This window comes from Oryctolagus cuniculus, chromosome 2 (assembly GCF_964237555.1).
Source record: "Oryctolagus cuniculus chromosome 2, mOryCun1.1, whole genome shotgun sequence".
In the NCBI taxonomy this organism is placed as follows: Eukaryota; Metazoa; Chordata; class Mammalia; order Lagomorpha; family Leporidae; genus Oryctolagus; species Oryctolagus cuniculus.
The window spans coordinates 98,248,169-98,269,005 of record NC_091433.1 but is presented as its reverse complement, the minus strand read 5'-3'; the positions used below and the strand labels follow the sequence as shown (position 1 = coordinate 98,269,005).

At 42.7% G+C, this 20,837-nt stretch overlaps 1 protein-coding gene across 1 annotated transcript in view; it reads left to right on the top strand.

Moving 5' to 3' along the window:
• The window catches only part of LOC127488447 (uncharacterized), a 74,285-nt gene that overhangs the window by 10,016 nt on the left and 43,432 nt on the right, over window positions 1-20,837 (top strand). The window contains exon 3 of the mRNA XM_070068657.1: window positions 13,727-13,825. Within this exon, the coding sequence (XP_069924758.1) occupies window positions 13,727-13,825 (99 nt within the window). The remainder of the gene's footprint in view (window positions 1-13,726; window positions 13,826-20,837) is intronic.

The following is a 20,837-nucleotide window of genomic DNA, read 5'->3' as shown; positions in this document are numbered from 1 at the left end:
GGAAAGCAACAGATGATGGCCCAAGTACTTGGGTCCCTGCCATTCATATGAGAGACTAGGTTGGAATTCCTGGCTCCTGGCTTCAGCCTGGTCCAGCCCAAGTCACTGTGGCCATTTGTGAAGTGAATCAGCAAATGGAAGACTGATTTCTTTCTTTCTCTCTGTCATTCTGTCTTTCAAGTAAATAAATATATATATACACATATATTATCTCTCTCTCTCTCTATATATATATATTTAGAGAGATATATCTGTAGAGAGAGAGAAAGAGAATATATATATGAGAATATAAATCTATTTCTAATAATTTACTGAAAATTTGAATATAGGAAGCATTATTTGATAGGGTTTTGGACTACAATTACTTTGTCATATTTTAAACAATTTTTTACAAAAAGAAATTCTAAGAAAATAGAAATACATTTTGTTGACTTGCTTAATGGAACATGTTAGTCACTCATCAGAAAATTCAGATGAGCAGCATATTGACTGCATGTAATGGCTCCAGTTCTTCAGCTTTCCTTTGTTCACGTCTGCTGCCACATAGCATTCTTGTGGCTTCCCACTCTTCTCTAGATACCAGCCGCATTCCCTGGCTTGTACAGTGAGGTGTGTGCAGGTAAGACAGAAGAAGAGATTTGGAAAATCATTTGTACATCTCCACCCATGCTCTTGATCTTTTATCATGGCCATAACCGTATGCCTGAGCAAGCCTTCTAGAGTCTAAAAATCATGACTGCGTTCCTCTTTGGAGTCGGTTAGTATAGAGCCAGATGTAGAGCCAAGGAGCCCTAGTCAGGAAAGCTGAGGCCATCCTAGGTTAGCTGCCATCCAGATGAATTCCAGATATATAAGTGAGCCCCAGTGAGACTGGTTGAGTCTAGCCCAAGAGAACTACACCTCACACACACATGCCCTAATTATGTATTTCTTGCTGTAGATCACTGAATGTTTGGTATTGTTAGAATATATACTGATATAATATCTTTATATTAATATCAAGAAAATGCATCTTTAAATTTCATTAGACTTTCCGGTGTGTTTGTGACATTTCAAATATAGCAAGAAATATATTAATTTTCTCGCATATTTTAGTAGAAAATGACCTATAACTGTTATTTAATTTTACGTATCCCAGTAAAGGATAAGTTAGCAAGTGGATATTAAGACCTGTTCAAGGGGCCGGCACTGTGGCATAGAAGGTTAAGCCACCACATGCAGTGCCAGCATTCCACACGGGCACCTTTTGAATCCTGGCTGCTCCACCTCCCATCCAGCTTTCTGCTAGTGCTCCTGGGAAAGCAGTGGAAGATGGGCCAATTCTTTGGGCCTCTTCTACCCACATGGGAGACCCAGAAGAAGCTCCTGGCTCCTGGCTTTGGCTCAGCCAAGTCCTAGCTGTTGTAGTCATTTGGGGAGTGAACAAGTTGTTGGAGGCTCTATCTCACTCATTCACTCACTCACTCTTTATCTCCCCCTCCCTTTTCTTCCCTTTTTCCCTCTCTCCTGTTTAACTCTACCTTTCAGATAAATGAATACATTTTTGAACAATTTTTCAGAATTTCCTTGGTGACACTTATTCTCATCAGGGAAAAAAATTACTAGTCTCCCTTAACTCAAGCTCAGGTTTGCTAAAAACTTGCCAGTTGGTCACATTTCTTCTTTTCACATGGTATAGGATAAAGATTTCTGCTTATAAGCATATTTAAAGTGACTTTTGCAGCCCTTTCCCCCTTATAAACATTCCCATTGCATAAGGCCACTATATACCTTAGCCTGCCAAACTTTCTACAGCTCCCCATCTATCTTCTATGTTGGACCTTGGACGTGTGTCATCCCTTTAAATTCTGTACTTTGATAAAATCCAATTTATAATCAATAGTTCTAACTCCCAATGAAATCATTTTGAGTCTACAGATATTTTCTCTACATATTTCCATTGAGAAAGTTTGTCATAGGATTCATAGATTGTATCTCTCCTTAAAGTCAGTGAAAAAGCATTGAGCTATCATAATTTTAATTCTACTTCAAGATTCATTTCAGAATTTTGGAAAATTTCCAAAAATTTCACCTTCCTTTGCCATTGATCTTCTAAAAATAAGTCATGATCCTTTTGTAAATTGTGTCATGATGTTTACATGTTTGGAGAAAAGAAACCTTTTTCACAAGTGTTTTACTACTTGGGAATCATTATTCTGAAAATTTATTTTTCCCTATGTATTTTTTAAAGATTTATTTATTTGAAAGGCAGAGTTACATAAGTTGTTACCTGGTTCCGAATGATTGCAAGACATGGCTGTGAAAATTTAAAAAAAAAAAAAAAAGGTGATAAGGAAAATACCTTGAGATATTAGATTTTTTTTAACTTTTATTTAATGAATATAAATTTCCAAAGTACGGCTTATGGATTACAGTGGCTTCCCCCCCATAACGTCCCTCCCACCCGCAACCCTCCCCTTTCCCAATCCCTCTCCCCTTCCATTCACATGAGGATTCATTTTCGATTCTCTTTATATACAGAAGATCAGTTTAGCATACATTAAGTAAAGATTTCAACAGTTTGCTCCCACACAGAAACATAAAGTGAAAAATAATAGATGATTTTTAAATGATGATGAAATCAGATCAGACCTATTGTCATGTTTAATCCCAGTGAGAGTCAAGTTGGGAATTGATAATTTCTTCTTCTTCTTCTTTTTTTTTTTTTTTTACAGAAGATCAGTTTAGTATACATTAAGTAAAGATTTCAACAGTTTGCACCCCCATAGAAACACAAAGTGAAATATACTGTTTGAGTACTCATTATAGCATTAAGTCTCAATGTACAGCACATTAAGGACAGAGATCCTACATGAGGAGTAAGTGCACAGTGACTCCTGTTGTTGACTTTACAAATTGACACTCCTGTTTATGGCATCAGTAATCTCCCTATGCACCAGTCATGAGTTTCCAAGGCTATGGAAGCCCCTTGAGTTCTCCGACTCTTATCTTGTTTAGACAAGGTCATAGTCAAAGTGGAGGTTCTCTCCTCCCTTCAGAGAAAGGTACCTCCTTCTTTGAAGACCTGTTCTTTCCACTGGGATCTCACTCACAGAGATCTTTCATTTAGGGTTTGTGTTTTTTTTTTTTTTTTCTGCCAGAGTGTCTTGGCTTTCCATGCCTGAAATACTCTCATGGGCTTTTCAGCCAGATCCGAATGCCTTTAGGGCTGATTCTGAGGCCAGAGTGCTGTTTAGGACATCCACCATTCTAGGAGTCTGCTGAGTATCTCGCTTCCCATGTTGGATCACTCTCCCCTTTATTTATTCTATCGGTTAGTATTAACAGGTACTAGATTTGTTTATGTGCTCCCTTTGACTCTTAGTCCTTTCATTATGATCAATTGTGAACTGAAATTGATCACTTGGACTAGATGGCATTGGTACATGCCACCTTGATGGGATTAAATTGGAGTCCCCTGGTATGTTTCTAACTCTACCATTTGGGGCAAGTCAGCTTGAGCATGTCCCAAATTGTACATCTCTTCCCTCTCTTATTCCCACTCTTATGTTTAACAGGGATCACATTTCAGTTAATTTTCAACACTTAAGAGTAACTGTGTATTAATTACAGAATTAAACCAGTCATATTAAGTAGAACAGACAAAAAAACTACTAAGAGGGATAATGTATTAAGTTGTTCATTAACAGTCAGGGCTATGCTGATCAAGTCACCGTTTCTCGTAGTGTCCATTTCACTTCAACAGGTTTCCTTTTTGGTGTTCAGTCAGTCGTCACCGATCAGGGAGAACATATGGTATTTGTCCCTTTGGGACTGGCTTATTTCACTCAGCATGATGTGTTCCAGATTCCTCCATTTTGTTGCAAATTACTGCATTTCGTTGTTTCTTACTGCGGTATAGTATTCTAAAGAGTACATATCCCATAACTCCTTTATCCAGTCTACCGTTGATGGGCATTTAGGTTGGTTCCAGGTCTTGGCTATTGTGAATTGAGCTGCAATAAACATTAGGGTGCAGACCGCTTTTTTGTTTGCCAATTTAAATTCCTTTGGGTAAATTCCAAGGAGTGGGATGGCTGGGTCGAACGGTAGGGCTATATTCAGGTTTCTGAGGAATCTCCAGACTGACTTCCATAGTGGCTTGACCAGTTTGCATTCCCACCAACAGTGGGTTAGTGTCCCTTTTTCCCCACATCCTCGCCAGCATCTGTTGTTGGTAGATTTCTGTATGTGAGCCATTCTAACCGGGGTGAGGTGAAACCTCATTGTGGTTTTGATTTGCATTTCCCTGATTGCTAGTGATCTTGAACATTTTTTCATGTGTCTGTTGGCCATTTGGATTTCCTCTTTTGAAAAATGTCTATTGAAGTCCTTGGCCCATCTCTTAAGTGGGTTGTTGGTTTTGTTTTTGTGGAGTTTCTTGATCTCTTTGTAGATTCTGGTTATTAACCCTTTATCTGTTGCATAGTTTGCAAATATTTTTTCCCATTCTGTCGGTTGTCTTTTCACTCTCCTGACTGTTTCTTTTGCAGTACAGAAACTTCTCAATTTGATGCAATCCCAATAGTTGATTTTGGCTTTGACAGCCTGTGCCTCCTGGGTCTTTTCCAGAAACTCTTTGCCTGTGCAAATATCTTGAAGGGTTTCTCCAATGTTCTCTAATAACTTGATGGTGTCAGGTCATAGATTTAAGTCTTTAATCCATGTTGAGTGGATTTTTGTGTAAGGTGTAAGGTAGGGGTCTTGCTTCATGCTTCTGCATGTGGAAATCCAGTTTTCCCAGCACCATTTTTTGCATAGACTGTCCTTGCTCCAGGAATTGGTTTTAGATCCTTGATCAAATATAAGTTGGCTGTGGATGTTTGGGTTGATTTCTGGTGTTTCAATTCTGTTCCATTGGTCTATCCATCTGTTTCTGTACCAGTACCATGCTGTTTTGATTACAACTGCCCTGTAGTATGTCCTGAAATCTGGTATTGTGATGCCTCCGGCTTTGTTTTTGTTGTACAAGATTGCTTTAGCTATTCGAGGTCTCTTGTGCCTCCATATGAATTTCAGCACCATTTTTTCCAGATCTGAGAAGAAGGTCTTCGGTATCTTCATTGGTATTGCATTCAATCTATAAATTGCTTTTGGGAGAATGGACATTTTGATGATATTGATTCTTCCAATCCATGAGCATGGAAGATTTTTCCATTTCTTGGTATCCTCTTCTATTTCTTTCTTTAAGGTTTTGTAATTTTCATCGTAGAGATCTTGAACGTCCTTGGTTAAGTTTATTCCAAGGTATTTGATTGTTTTTTAGCTATTGTGAATGGGATTGATCTTAGAAGTTCTTCCTCAGCCATGGCATTGTCTGTGTATACGAAGGCTGTTGACTTTTGTGCATTGATTTTATACCCTGCTATGAGTTCCAATAGTCTCTTAGTAGAGTTCTTTGGGTCCCCTACATAAAGAATCATATCATCTGCAAAGAGGGATAGTTTGAGTTCTTCCTTCCCAATTTGTATCCCTTTAATTTCTTTTTCTTGCCTAATAGCTCTGGCTAGAACTTCCAGAACTATATTGAATAGCAGTGGTGAGAGTGGGCATCCCTGTCTGGTACCAGATCTCAGTGGAAATGCTTCCAGCTTTTCCCCATTCAATAGGATGTTGGCTGTGGGTTGTTCATAGATTGCTTTGATTGTATTGAGGAATGCTCCTTCCAAACCCTGTTTGCCTAGAGTTTTCATCATGAATGGGTGTTGTATTTTATCAAATGCTTTCTTGGCGTCTATTGAGATAATCATATGGTTTTTCTTCTGCAGTCTGTTAATGTGGTGTATCACATTGATTGTTTTGCGCACATTAAACCATCCCTGCATACCAGGGATAAATCCCTCTTGGTCTGGGTGGATGATCTTTCTGATGTGTTGTTGCATTCTATTGGCGAGAATTTTATTGAGGATTTTTGCATCTATGTTCATCAGGGATATTGGTCTGTAATTCTCTTTCAATGCTGCATCTTTTTCTGGCTTAGGAATTAAGGTGATGCTGGCTTCATAGAATTTGTGAGGACTCCCTCTTTTTCGATTGTTCTGAATAGTTTGAGAAGAATTGGAGTCAGTTCTTCTTTAAATGTCTGGTAGAATTCAGCAGTGAATCCATCTGGTCCTGGGCTTTTCTTTGTTGGGAGGGCCTTTATTACTGTTTCAATTTCTGTCTCAGTTATGGGTCTGTTTAGGTTTTCGATGTCTTCCTGGTTCAATTTAGGTAGGTTGCATGTGTCCAGGAATCTATCCATTTCTGATAGGTTTCCCTGTTTGCTGGCATACAACTCTTTGTAGTAATTTCTGATGATTCTTTTTATTTCTGTGGTGTCTGTTGTTACGTTTCCTTTTTCATCTCTGATTTTATTGATTTGGGTCTTTTCTTTTTTTAGTTAGTTGGGCCAATGGGGTGTCAATTTTGTTTTTTTCAAAAAACCAGCTCCTCGTTTGGCTGATTTTTCGTAATGTTTTTTTGGATTCAATCCTGTTGATTTCTTCTCTGATTTTTATTATTTCTCTTCTCCTACTAGATTTGGGTCTGGTTTGCTGTAGGTTTTCTAGATCCTTGAGGTGAATTGAAAGCTCATCTATTTGGTGCCTTTCCAATTTCTTGATGTAGGCACCTATTGATATAAAGTTTCCTCTTAACACTGCTTTTGCGGCATCCCATAAGTTTTGGTATATTGTGCTGTTATCCTCATTTACTTCCAGAAAATTTTTTATTTCTCTTTTAATTTCTTCTATGACCCATTGTTCAGGAGCATGTTGTTCAGTCTCCATGTGTTTGCGTATGCTCTAGGGATTCCTGAGTTGCTAATTTCCAACTTCATTCCTTTATGGTCTGAGAAGCTGAGACTTGCTTTATGGCCTAGTATGTGGTCAGTCCTAGAGAAGGTTCCATGTACTGCTGAGAAGAATGTAAAATCTTTAGCTGTAGGATTGAGAGTTCTGTATATATCTGTTAGATCCATTTGGGCTATAGTGTTGTTTAAATCTACTGTCTCCTTGTTGATCTTCTGTCCTGTTGATCTGTCTATTTCTGAGAGTGGAGTATTGAAGTCCCCCAGTACTATTGTATTGGGGTCTAAGTCTCCCTTTAAGTCCCTTAACAAATCTTTTAGATAAACCAGTGCCCTGTAGTTAGGTGCATATACATTGATAATTGTTATATCTTCCTGTTGAATTGATCCCTTAATCATTATATAGTGTCCCTCTTTGTCTCTCTTAACAGTTTTTGTGGTAAAGTTTATGTTGTCCGATATTAAGATGGCTACACCTGCTCTTTTTTCATTTCTGTTGGCATGGTATATCTTTTTCCAGCCTTTCACTTTCAGTCTGTATGGATCTTTGTTGGAAAGATGTGTTTCTTGTAAGCAGCAAATAGATGGGTTTTGTTCCTTAACCCAATCAGCCAATCGGTGTCTTTTAACTGGACAGTTCAGGCCATTAATGTTCAATGTGACTAATGATAAGTGGTAACTTTGCCCTGCCATTTGCCAAAGATAAGTTCTAATATATGCTTTGAATTCCCTGTGGTCTTTTGCTGTGAGGTTTCCTTCCTTTATCTTCTTTCATATTGATGACCGTGTTTCTGTGTTTCTGTGAGCAACACATTTTTAAGCATCTTTTGCAGGGCTGGACGAGTGGCGACAAATTCTTTCAATTTCTGTTTGCTCTGAAAAGTCTTTATTTCACCTTCATTCACAAATGAGAGCTTTGCAGGATATAATATTCTGGGCTGGCAGTTTTTCTCTCTTAGTACCTGGGCTATATCTCGCCATTTCCTCCCGGCTTGTAGGGTTTCTGATGAGAAGTCAGCTGTGAGTCTGATTGGAGATCCTCTGAGAGTAATCTGACGTTTCTCTCTTGCACATTTTAGGATCTTTTCTTTATGTTTCACTGTGGAGAGTTTCATTACAACGTGTCGTGGTGAGGATCTCTTTTGGTCGTGTATATTAGGGGTTCTGTGAGCTTCCTGTACTAGGATTTCTCTGTCCTTCTCCAAACCTGGGAAATTTTCTGCTAATATCTCACTAAAAAGGCCTTCTAATCCCTTTTCTCTCTCCATGCCTTCAGGAACTCCTAGAACCCGGATGTTGGTTTTTTTAATAGTATCCTGAAGATTCCTGACAATATGTTTTAGATTTCTAATTTCCTCTTCTTTTCTTTGGTCTGACTGTATCCTTTCCTGTTCTCTGTCTTCTAAGTCCGATATTCTCTCTTCTGCTTCACCCATTCTGTTTTTAAGGCTCTCTATTGTGTTTTTCATTTGATCTATTCAATTCTTCACTTCATTATGATTTCTCATCACTATCACAGTTTTCTGCTGTACTAGTTGTTTCGTTTCATTTTGATTCCTCCTTAATATTTCATTTTCATGAGAGATTTTCTATCTTGTCCATTAAGGATTTCTGTAGTTCAAGAATTTGTTTTTGAGAACTTCTTAATGTTCTTATCAATTTTTTGAGATGTGCTTCTTCCATTTCTTCTATCTCATCATCTTCATAATCTTGAATTGGGGTGTCTTTTTCATTTGGGGGCATCATGGTGACTTCCTTGTTTTTATTACCTTGGTTTTTGCGTTTGTTATTTGGCATATTGGAGATATTTGGTTTCTTCACTGTGGTGCTTTTTCTTGTTATACTATGACTCTAGATTAAGTGGACTGTCTGTTTTTGATGGAGCCTTAGCGGCTTGAGATGGGTGTGGCCTGAGAGCTCTGTTTGGTGTGCCAAAGGTGACACTCCCAGGTTAGGCGTGGTAGATCTCTCTCTCTCTCTCTTTCTTTCTTTCTTTTTTTTTTTTTGATTCAAAAGGGAAGTAATTCGGCACAGCTGAACAAAGTTGGAGTTAGTTAGCAGGCAAATGATATACCCACAGGAGCCAGAGATCAGAAGCTCTTTCCCAAGGACCACACAGGGAATCTGTTCGGCCCTCAGAGTGGGCTCAAATTCTCCTTCAGTCTCCCACTGGGTTGCCAAAGTTATGGAATTGTAGCGTCTCTGGAGAGTACTCACGTGAATTCCATGAGTTCTCTCCCCCACCGTCTCTTTTTTCACAGTCTCAGTTCAGTAGCACCACAAATTTACTAGGTCCTAATCTCCTGTTAATTCGCCCTGCCCAGAGTCAGGTTTTTCTGCTAGGCTCAGGGCAGGTGCAGACCTGAGGTCGCTCTGCTTATGACGTATGTCCAAGATGGCGCCTGCTCTTTGTCTTGCTCGCCCTTGAGAGGTGAGCGGAGAGAGAGAAACCCGTGTCCGTACCAGTTACCTTTTTTTTTTCTCTCTCTCTCTCTTCCAGTTAGCCTGGTGAACTTTTCCCCCCCGGGGGTCATTCCCTCTAGTCTCCTCTCCGCTTGCCTGCTGGTGTCTCGGGCTACTGAGGTTCGGCTCACCTCGCGTTCCAGCGCTGGTGTGTTGAGTCTGCCACTGGTGTCCCGAACTGTGGGCTCCCACGCTCTCCACGCAGGTCCACTGTGAATCACGCGTTCCGGAACAGTTTCTTCTGCTGTTTTCTCCCCTACTCTTCCTTGAACCTGCAGTATCTCCACTTTTATTAAGCTGTCTCTCCCCAGACTATCAGTGTGCTCCCTTCCTATTCTTCCATCTTGCCTCCTCCAGTCCGAGATATTAGATTTTGTGTTTTTCCACACCCCCTTGTCTGTCAGTCTTCCAGAGACAGTCACTGTGGGGAGCAGGCCCTGTCTCCCATAACATGGCAGGGCCCATCGCCTGGGAGACAAATAAGTACTAAGACTGTGGACAAATAAATACTGAGGACAAATACTGAGATTACCAAGACTAGACTAAACTACTGGAACTGCTAAGACTAACTCTATGCATCTGATCTCCCACCATATGGCACTGAGAGGGAGTAAACAACTTCCACACAGCTGCCTCACCAATTCGACTAACAAGCTGCAGGAGCTGATCCTGCCCCTGATTGGAGGAGAGCAGCGTGCTCAGCACATGGGGAGAGAACGCCAGCAGAGTTGGGATTGGTGGAAGAGGACTATGAAGGAGGAGAGAGACAACATGCGGGAGGAACACCTGAGGAACCCCTGAGAGAGCTGGCCGGTGGTGTGCCACTCCTCTGTGGAAGCGGGGGAAGCGGCGGGGTTAACACCCCTCCACGGAGGAAGGGGGGAGTGGCAGCAAACCTGGGAAGGGCCGGGGAAAGAGAACAGCACAGGGTCCGGTGTCGTTCCTCCACGAGTGGGGGAGCGACAAGTCACAATTTATTTTTTATGATTGTCTCTACTCCTTCTAAAGTAGGCTTTAAGGACACATCTTAGCATAAGAGACAAGGGGTATGTCATGTGGCATCTTTAAATGGCAGTTGCTCAAAGGGAGGCTTTATTATGACAAGCAGATGGTGGAGAAGTAGAATTCTGACACATAAACGGCCTCCCTAGACACAGTTTACAGGAGTTCTGTAGCCTGGGTGCAGAGAGAAGCAGTTTACAGGAGTTCTATAGCCTGGGTGCACAGAGAAGCAGTTTACAGGAGTTCTGTAGCCTGGGTGCAGGGAGTGTGGAAGACGCAGCAAGAGCTCCAGGAGGGCTCTCCTGGTCCAGTGACTGACAGCTGCATACATCCTGTGTTCTAGCTGATTTCCTGTGTATAAGGGCCTTGCCCCTGTGAGTACAATGTTTGAAGATAAACCTTTCTTATCTGTGGTAACTAATAGAGTACAAAACAAATGTAATGTATAGGGCTGACATGGACATTTTGAGATTCTATGATTGTTTACAGCCCTTGTCTCTACTGCTGAGAAACAGTGTTTTTTTCTTCTAATTGTAGAATTCTTTACTGAGTGTAGGATTAATCTTATGACTATGAAATAAACTGAAAGTACATCATTGTAAAAATTAAAATAGTAAAGAAAGGAGGAGGAAGAGGGGGAGCATGGGTGGGAGGGAGGGTAAGGTAGAAAGTATCACTATGCTCCTAAGTCTCTATATATGAAATTTGTTCACCTTAAAAAATAATAAAAAATAAAAATCTAAAAAAAACCAAAAAATTGAAAAAATGTTTTCAAAATGATGAACTGGTAAATAGGTTATATCACATCTATTTGATAGGATATGTCCAATTCATATTTAATAAAATTGAGAAATACTTCTAATATTTGGGGTTAGAAATAGAACAGTGCAAAAAAGTATAATAATTTTGCCTATATAAACATGCAGAAAAACTAACTGAATGTTAGCAAGTGCTGTCTCTAGGTGCTGGTATTATAGATCATTTTAATTTTCTTTTTGCTTTTTTTAACTTTGAAAATTTCAATGATAAACATGCATTACTTTGAAAAAACAAAAAAGAATCAATCTTTCTGGAACATCCTCTGGAAAAAAAAAAAAGAAAACTCATGATAATCTGAGTTTACAAACTCTCTCAGAATCTCTGCCTGTTTTCCAGAGCCCTTTTTGGCCTGAATCCTACACTTCTGGTTACATTGTCATAAAAATAATTTGTAAATTTCATTTGCAAACAAGGGTTGTGTTGGGAGGCCTTGCGACATAGAGGGTGTCCCACAGAACAAGTGTGGAAAGCAGTAGCAAGAGTCAGGTAAGTTTTTTCCTGAGAACACCAGAGGAGGACGATGCAGGCTTTGACTTGTGTGTGAAGGGATGATGGGTAGGTTCACCTGCAACATGGTGGTCCTGGAGCAAGGGTACAAATGCCATTGTTGTAAATATGTATGCATCTGTTTTTTAAAGATTTATTCCATTTATTTTATAGTAGATTGACAGAATGAGAGAAAGAGAGAGGGAGGGAGGGAGAGACAGAGAGAGAGAGAGAGATTTTCCATCCACTGGTTCATTCCCAAAATGGCCACAATAGTTGGGGCTGAGGCAGACCAAAGCCAGGAGGCAGGAACTCCATCCAAGTCTTCCGTATGGATATCAGGAGCCCAAGTACTTGGGGCATCTCCAAGTGCTTTCCTAGGCTCCATTAGCTAGGAGCTAAATTAAAAGCAGAGTAGCTTTCTATCGCACTTCTGACACAACTCATTGGGGCCAGTGCTGTAGCGCAGCAGGTTAAGGCATCACATATGGGCTGAGTTCGAGTCCCAGCTGCTCTGCTTCTGATCCAGCTCCCTGCTAATGTACCTGGGAAAGCAGTGGAAAATGTCTCAAGCCCTGGGCCCCTCCTATCTATGTGGGAGACCCAACAGAAGCTCCTGGATCCTGGTTTTGGCCTCTACTTTTCAAATAAACAAATCTGTATTTTTTAAAACTTTAAACATTTTTTTGAGTTATACAAGTTTCACGTACTTCATATATATAGTTTTAGGAACATAGTGCTACTCCCCCCACCTCCTGCCCACACTTCAATCCTTCAAGCAGAGTGGCTGGGACTCAGAAGTGGCAGTCCAGTATTTGTGATGCTGGTGTTGGAAGTGACAGCTTAATTTCCTGCACCACAACACCAGCCCTGCAAATATGTGCTTAAAAGTCATGTGGTGCAAGCAAACATTTAAAAATCTTTCACACCATCATGACTATTCAGATGGCGAGGTTCACCTTGATAATTCTCAAGTGCCTCAGCATTCTCTTTGAAGTGGTGAAACGCTGGATTGACAGGCCTCCCAGAAGACCTGCAGTATGTGCTGTTTCTCTTCCTACCCTGGCCTTCCTGCTGCTGTTTCCATACATACACAAGCAGACCCCCAGCATCTGACCAATATCCACACTCATTACCAGGAAATATCTAAGTGTAGCCACCCTCAGGCCTGTGAGGAGGCTCCTGCAGACCCTGGAAACAGCCATAGACTTGTTTGGGTAGGGGCATTCTTGGTGTCTGGGGAATGGTCAAGGAAGGTGGCTTAAACTTCAGGTTTGTCTCAGGTGAAGGACAGCAGGACCTGTGCAAGGCTCTCTGAAGCATAGCACACCTCTCTTCCTCTCCATGTTCTACATCTCATACTGGCAAAGGGGACAGAGAAACAGAATGTATCTCTGGCAGTTAGGAGCAGAGAGGCTAAAAGTAGTTTCCCTGTTGATGTCTGTGTCATATTCAGCAACAAATGAGTTATGCTGCCCACAGATTGTCCTGCAAGCATGGAATCTGTCCATGGTCAGAGAATGAGCCTCTTTCTACTCTTTTGAAAAAGAGATCAAAATCATTAATGAGTTGACATTGTGGCATGATAGGTAAACCCACCACCTGCAGTGCCAGCATCCCATGTGGGCACCAGTTTGTATATACTTCTGATACAGCTCCCTGCTGATGGCCTGGGGAAAGCAGCAGAAGATGGCCCAGGTGTTTGTGTCCCTGCCACCCATGTGGGACAATGAGTGTAGCTCCTGTCTCCTGGCTTCAGCCTGGTCCAGTGCTGGCCATTGTGCCCATCTGGGGTGTGTGCCACTGGATGGAAGATCTCTCTGTTTCCATCTCTCCTTCTCTGACTTTCAAATAAATAAATAACTATTTTTTGTAGATCACAGATAACTAGAGTGTTGTTAGAATGGTGTGGGAATTGAAACCCACAGTAAGTTTGATTTTCATTGCAGAAGACAGTGATTAAAAGTTATGCTTTTGCACTTGTATAAACTCACAAAAATATGTAGGTGTTGCCAAAGTATCAAGTTTACTAGTTAGCTATCCAGGTATGATATCTAAAATCTGTAAATAGTCATAAGGAATAAGCCATTTCTCTGTGCAAAATATTTTCTTTTGTATCCTAAAAAGATGAAATGGTGAAGCAGTTGGGAAAGACTATTAAGATACTCCAGGGGTCCTCACCATGCAGAGCCTGGAATACTTCACATTTCGTACAAAATATCACATGTAAGTGAATCTGTTCACTTTTTCTATGAAATTCCCCCAAATATCTATAACCTCAAAAGAATCAGGATTATTAATGTCTATGTTGTACAAATGGAGGCACAAATGTCCTGACAACCCAGGGACCTGCACATGGTGCCAGATCTCTCTCACCTGCAGCCAAGCTATTTACAGTCATACCAAGCCTGCTGCCTCCTTCTTACCTAAGATTGAAGTTTATACAGCTCCAATTTTACCCTCCTGGTCATAGTGTGTCCCCCAGTCTGCATCATTATCTGATTATTTGAGTTATTTTTTTCCTTTTTGTGACTATGTGTTAATATCTAGAAACAGTGAGAAACATTTTACCACTTGGGCGTGACCCTGAGTGTAGACTCTCAGAATATTATGAACAACAAATCTGTGTTTGAGTTTTCTATATGGAAACAATTTTATGAGCCATTTTATTTAGCTTTTCTCTTGTATTAAGTGTTTTATAAGATCACTTTATCACTAGGTCATGATACTCCTTGACTTAATACATGATTATAGTAAGCAGAGTACAAGGTGAGTTTTCAGCATTAATGTTCAGAATATAGAGCTTTTTAGATTTATTTATTTATTTGAGAGGTAGAGTTACAGTGAGAGGGAGAGACAAGAGAAAGGTCTTCCTTCCATTTATTCACTCTCCAAATGGCCACAACAGCTGATGCTGCACCAATCCGAAGCCAGGAACCAGGTGCTACTTCCTGGTCTCCCACGTGGGTGCAGGGATCCAAGCACTTAGGCCATCTTCTACTGCTTTCCCAGGCCACAGCAGAGAGCTGCATTGGAAAGGAGCAGCCAGGACTAGAATTGGCACCCATATGGGATGTCACTGCTGCAGGTGGAGGATTAACCTACTGCACCACAGCACCAGCCCCAAGATTTTTAAACATAAACATATGTATGCACATTTTTGCTTAGAATTGTTTTTGTATTTTATGAATTTTTTCTGATGTTACAGAGCATTGTCATATACCCCTTGTGCTGTTTCTCCTAACTTAGCCTCTTACTTTAGTATTCTTAATTTGTTATAATTAATGCACTCATTTATACAAAAATTACATTAGTGATGTCATGAAACTTCACGCTTTATTCATAACTCTTAATTTTAACCTTATGTCCTTTACCTGTACTAAGACCTCACCTAGGATAATACATTGAATTTAACCAATATGTTTTCTTAGGTTTCTTTTCTTTGATATCAAATAGAGTACATTACTATGGCTGTTACCTCTGTCTGCCTCCTGACTTCCTCTTTCTTTCTCTGTCCATCTCTCTCCCTCTCCCTCTCTTTCAGATTCAGAGAGATAGAGAAGGATGGATATAGATTGAGAAATAGAGGGGCCAGCACCATGGTGCATTAGGTTAATCCTCCACCTGCAGCACTGGCATCCCATATGGGTGCCAGTTCTAGTACTGGCTGCTCCACTTCCAGTCCAGTTCTCTGCTATGGCCTGGGAAAGCAGTAGAAGATGGTCCCAAGTCCTTTGGCCCCTGCACCCACTTGGCTTCTGGCTTCAGATCCGCGCAGCTCCAGCTGTTGCAGCCATTTGGGAAGTTAACCAATGATGGAAGATCTTTTTCTCTGCCTCTTCCTCTAACTGTAGCTCTACCTCTCAAATAAAATAAATAAAATTTAAAAAAAAAGAAATAGAGGAGGGCCTTTCCCTGACCTAATGCCTGGAACAGCAGATACTTGGTCAGATCAAAGCTAGGAACTAGGAACTCAACTCATGTCTCCTGCATGGGTAACAGGGATCCAATTTCATTTTTTCCTTTTATTTTTTCTTCAAAATTTATATTTATTGGGGCCAGTGCTATGGCTCACTTGGTTAATCCTCTGCCTGTGGTGCTGGCATCCTATATGGGCACCGGGCTCTAGTCCCAGTTGCTCCTCCTCCACTCCAGCTCTCTGCTGTGGCCTGGGAAGGCAGTGGAGGATGGCCCAAGTGCTTGGGCCCCTTCACCAATGTGGGAGACCAGGAAGAGGCACCTGGCTCCTGGCTTCGGATCAATGCAGTACCGGCCGTGGTGTCCATTTGAGGGGGTGAACCAACAGAAGGAAGACCTTTCTCTGTCTCTTTCTTTCACTGTCTATAACTCTACCTGTCAAATAAAATAAAATAAAATAATTTTATTTATTTATTTATTTAGTTTTTAACAGGTTCAATATAGTTCACAGATACAGTTTTAAGAGTATAATGATATTCCCTCCCTTTGTCCCTCCCCCCCTTCCTCCCTCCCATTCTCTTTCTTCCCTAACCCCCTTCCCTCTCCCTTTTCCCTTTCTTTCCTTCACTTTTGAGATAACATATCTTTAATGTACGTTGTGGTCAAGGACTTAATGCTCCAGTAAATAGAGAGTTCAACAAGTAAAAAGCAGAGGTCATTAGTTTATTGGAAATATAGGCAAGGAGTATAAAAAATAATCAAAGAGTAAATGACTTTCATCTATATACAATAAATTTCAAAGGAATCACAAATCATTAAAACCATAGAAATGTAGCAGCATATAGAACTTTTGATATTCGATTGGATACTTAAGAAGATTTTCATCTCATGGTTCTTTGCTTTCTTTCTGCATTTCAAAATACTAAAATTCAGTTACAATTATTCCTGTAGTATTCAAAAATAAAGACAATACAACTTTATTCACTTGTAGAGAGTGTTGTATTTATATGTGTATACACACACACACACACACACACACATATATGTATATATATAACAAGCATACACACATATGGAGGTACTTCAAAAACTTAATGGAAAATGAAATTGAAAGATTAAATTTAGGAGTGCTTGTCCTAGTCATTAACATGCTAGTTAGTATGCCCACATCCCACATGAATACCTGACTTTTTTTTTTTGACAGAGTGGACAGTGAGAGAGAGAGACAGAGAGAAAGGTCTTCCTTTGCCATTGGTTCACCCTCCAATGGCCACCGCGGCCAGCATGCTGCGGCCGGTGCACCGCACTGATCCGATGGCAGGAGCCAGGTGCTTCTCCTGTTCTCCCATGGGGTGCAGGGCCCAAGCACTTGGGCCATCCTCCACTGCACTCCTGGGCCATAGCAGAGAGCTGGCCTGGAAGAGGGGCAACCGGGACAGAATCCGGTGCCCCAACTGGGACTAGAACCCAGTGTGCCGGCGCCGCTAGGCGGAGGATTAGCCTGTTGAGCCGCGGTACCGGCCATACCTGACTTTCTAAGCCTGAACTTAAGCAAAGCATTATAAGTCCTTTTAAATCTCCTTCTCCCACTGAAGCCATCTCTTCAACTGGGAGAGATGAAAAAGCTATGCAATCATTGTAGGTGTCTTCTATGGACATTGAGCACCCAGAATCCCTCTTTATCAGCATTCCTTGTATCCATAGGTGACCAAAGAGAATTTGTATCATTTTACTAGGATTTCAACAATACAAAACCAACAAGGACCCTGGTAACAAGGTGTCATAGAAAATGTCTGTGTACTGTTTGGTTCTCCTTAATCCTTGCCTATATTTCCAATAAACAGGGAGTTTGTTTGGAAGTAGAGCAGCCAGAACTCAAACTGGAACCCATATGGGATGCTGGTGTTTCAAGCAGCTGTTTTACCAACTATGACACAATGCTGGCCCCAAAAGCTGCTTCTTCAGTAATTTCCTTGTCATAGAAGTAAACAGAAATGTAGAGTAACTTGCCTTTTGGTGAGTTGCTGTTGTAGCAGTGAACCTAACAGCATACAGGGTGCTGACTTAGAGATCTGCATCATCATGAAGGAATTTCTGCATAACTGGCTTGAAGAAAGCATCAGTTGTTTTTCCTGCTCCAGCTGTAGGAAGCAGAGGGAGAATGTTGTATTGCTGGGTGGGTTTACTTCACTAGAGGCATCCTGTAAGAAGCTACTCATTCAGATGTTCACAAATCTTTTTATCTATGTGAAGTTTGGGAAAGATGTTGTCTTCAATTCATTATACATGGATTGAGGGAATGGATCCAACTTTATTTGCTTCAACGTTTCTTTCTCCATTTTCAGGAGTTAAAATAAGAAACAGTCCCTTTCCTTCCAAACTCTCTCACATGCAGTCATTCTGATCAAATTCTGGGAGTGTTTGCTGCATGTTGACCTTGCTTTGTTGGAAAAGTCCTGTTAACTCTTTCTGATTTTGTGATTTAACTGACTGTTGAAAAGACCGTAAGAGGAGAGGAAGATGGGTATCACTTTCCGGTGGTTGAGGCAGTTCTGAAATGCTCCCCAGTTCTGAAATGCTGGCACGAGCTGTGAGCTGTGCAAAATAGGATTTCCCCAAGGGATGGGAACTTCTAGTTTGGGGCACTGATCCAGTCCTTTCAGGAAAGCCTGCAGTGGCTGCAGAGCTATCTCTGGTAGGCAGAGGTCAGCGTGCAAGGGAGGCTCATGGAACAGAGAGGCGACCAAGGGCCCTGGGGAGTGGTCACCTCGGGCAGGACAGAACCGGTGTCCCCAGAATGCACAACAGGCACAGGAGAGGCAGGCAGCGGCAGCCGCTGGGCACGATCAGCTACGGACCCGACCTGAGAGGGACAGATAGGTGGGCGGCCAGACCTATTGACACCCATGGAAGGACGCCTGCTAGGAGGCAGCCGGACGTGGAGATGGCGGCTCTGGTACGGGTTCCTGGTGGCAGGAGCTGAAGGGGGGGACAGCATCGGGACCATAGAAGAGGGTGAGAGCCTCAGGAGGGCAGGGACGGACAAGGAAGGGGTGCGCCTGCGGATGGCCTGAAGACAGGAACCCGGGAGCAGGGTCTGCGGGAAGGATGCGCAGCTGGGCTAGGGCGCCGGAATGGCCGGGACTGGGCCGGTGGACGGGAAGTGGGGGTACGTGGCAGGGGCTAGGAGTCCCCTGGTGACCCTGTCCCTGTGCCCCTGTGCTCGTGGTCCTCAACTCCAGCTGTCAACTGCGCTCCGAAGCTGGTTCCCTCAGGGTCCATCCAGGGTCCCTCCTGGATGGCCGCAGGGCTAGGAGCTGAGGTAGCCGGCATAGCCACGAGCTCGCTCAGGAATCTGGGGGCTTCGGGCGACACCCGGCGGCTGCGGCGCAGGCTCCCTGGGCGCGCTGTGTCTGTAGCTAGGGGAGCTTGTACCGTGCCCTACAGCCCCCGCAGGGCGCGTTTCCACCTGCCCGCCCTTCCCTGTTGTCTCCTGCGCGCCCTTGTCCCTGACCCCCGGCCTCCATGGCACCAACTCTCGTGGTCCTCAAGGAAAGGAGAAAATTCTGGCCGTCCTAATGGGAGCAAAGGGTGTTGTGAAGGTCAGAGGTGCCGACCCTACGCTTCTCCCATCGCCCATCCCCACTCTCCTGACAGGCAGGCCTAGGAGCCACCAGCTGCCGCCCATCACATGACTCTGTCTTCATGCCCCGGTCCCCCTTGAGGAGCCCTCGCTGCCCGCCCTCCCCATTTGGAAAGCCCTCGGCCTGCTCTCCTCCTCCGGGCTGTCGGCTTCTTTCCTCCTTGCCATCTATCTGCAGCCTTCCAGGACTGACCCATGCCTTTCTCAGTATCTGTCTAGTCTCAGCCTTCCCTTCCCACTCCTTTCGGGGGTCAGCTCTGGACTGGAAGCGGCTCCAACTCGGTCTGATTCCATCTTCTGCACCCTGGAGCATCCTCCTTGGCTTCAGCTTTGCCCTCCATTGCCTCAACCCAGAGCTCAGATTACCAGTTACTGAGGGGAGGTCTCCCCTCTAGGCGGTGCCTCCTGAACTGGAGCACAGGCTTGTGCAAGACAAAGACCTGAGATGAACTTCACTTGCCAGGGAGGAGAGCTTAGGGTTCAGGAATGCTGCTGCCCACCTCTGGCCCTTCAGATGGACACTGCACATCTTTACACCCCTGCAGAAGAGCTTCCCCCGGATGACCTCATGGGGCAGAGCCTCTGTGCTCCCCTTATTCTGTCTTCACCTGACTTCCACCCACCTCCACCCCTACTCTAGCTGGCTTCTTTCAACTCTGATTGCCTCTCCTCAAAGAGCTCCCCACCTCCTAAGATTTATCTACTTATTTGAAAGTCAGAGTTACTTCGAGAGAGGGAGAGGGAGAGAGATGTGAGCTCTTCTGTCCACTGGTTCCCTCCCCAGCTGTCTGCAATGGCCAGGGTGGGGCCAGGTCAAAACCTGGTGCCAGGAGCTTCTTCCAGTTCTCCCTTGTGGTATCAGGGGCCCAAACCCTTCAGCCTTCTTCCAGTGCTTTTTGAACAAGCCATTGGCACAGATCTGGGTTGGAGACACAGGAGTCCTGACAGGGTGTTTGGACCACAGAAGTCAGCACTTGGGGGAGAATTATGGCTACATTCAGAGTGGCTGGAGACATATGAGGATTGGAATGGGATGCAGGCATGATAGACTTAAAGAAAGACATGCTGTACACAAAATGGATGGAGACTGAAGGAGCTGGTATATACTAAAGAAACAAGGAACAGAAGCTTTAAAGAGGTGGCTTGGGTGACAGAGATTGTTAAAATGACAAAATACAAGAATGGACATGGGTTCCAGTCACATGAGATGCTGAAGCTTCAGATAACATATGGGTTCCAGAAATAAGATTAGAAATATGCATAGCTACAGGCACATGGGACTGTATACAGAAGGAAGCAGACAGGGCCCATTAGTACCTGATTTGGAAACACAGCAAGGAATCAAGGAGGTGCAATATCAATTGTCACAGTAGGTGGAGACCTGTTTAGAGAAAATTTATAGCCTCAAGTAACTATGTGAGGAGACTGAGAACCAGTCATGGTGGCTCCCTTCTTAAGAACTAAAGTGAACTATAGAATTGAATATACAATAGAGGAAAGCAAACATAGAGGCAGGCTTCAATTACCTGTAGTAAAACCACATAACAGAAATAAGGAGACAAATTTATTTTTAAAGACTTATTTGAAAGGCAGAGAGAGAGAATCTTCCATCCTCTGATTCACTCCCTAAATTTCCAAGATGGCCAGACTTGGGACTATCCAAAGCCAGGAGCCAGT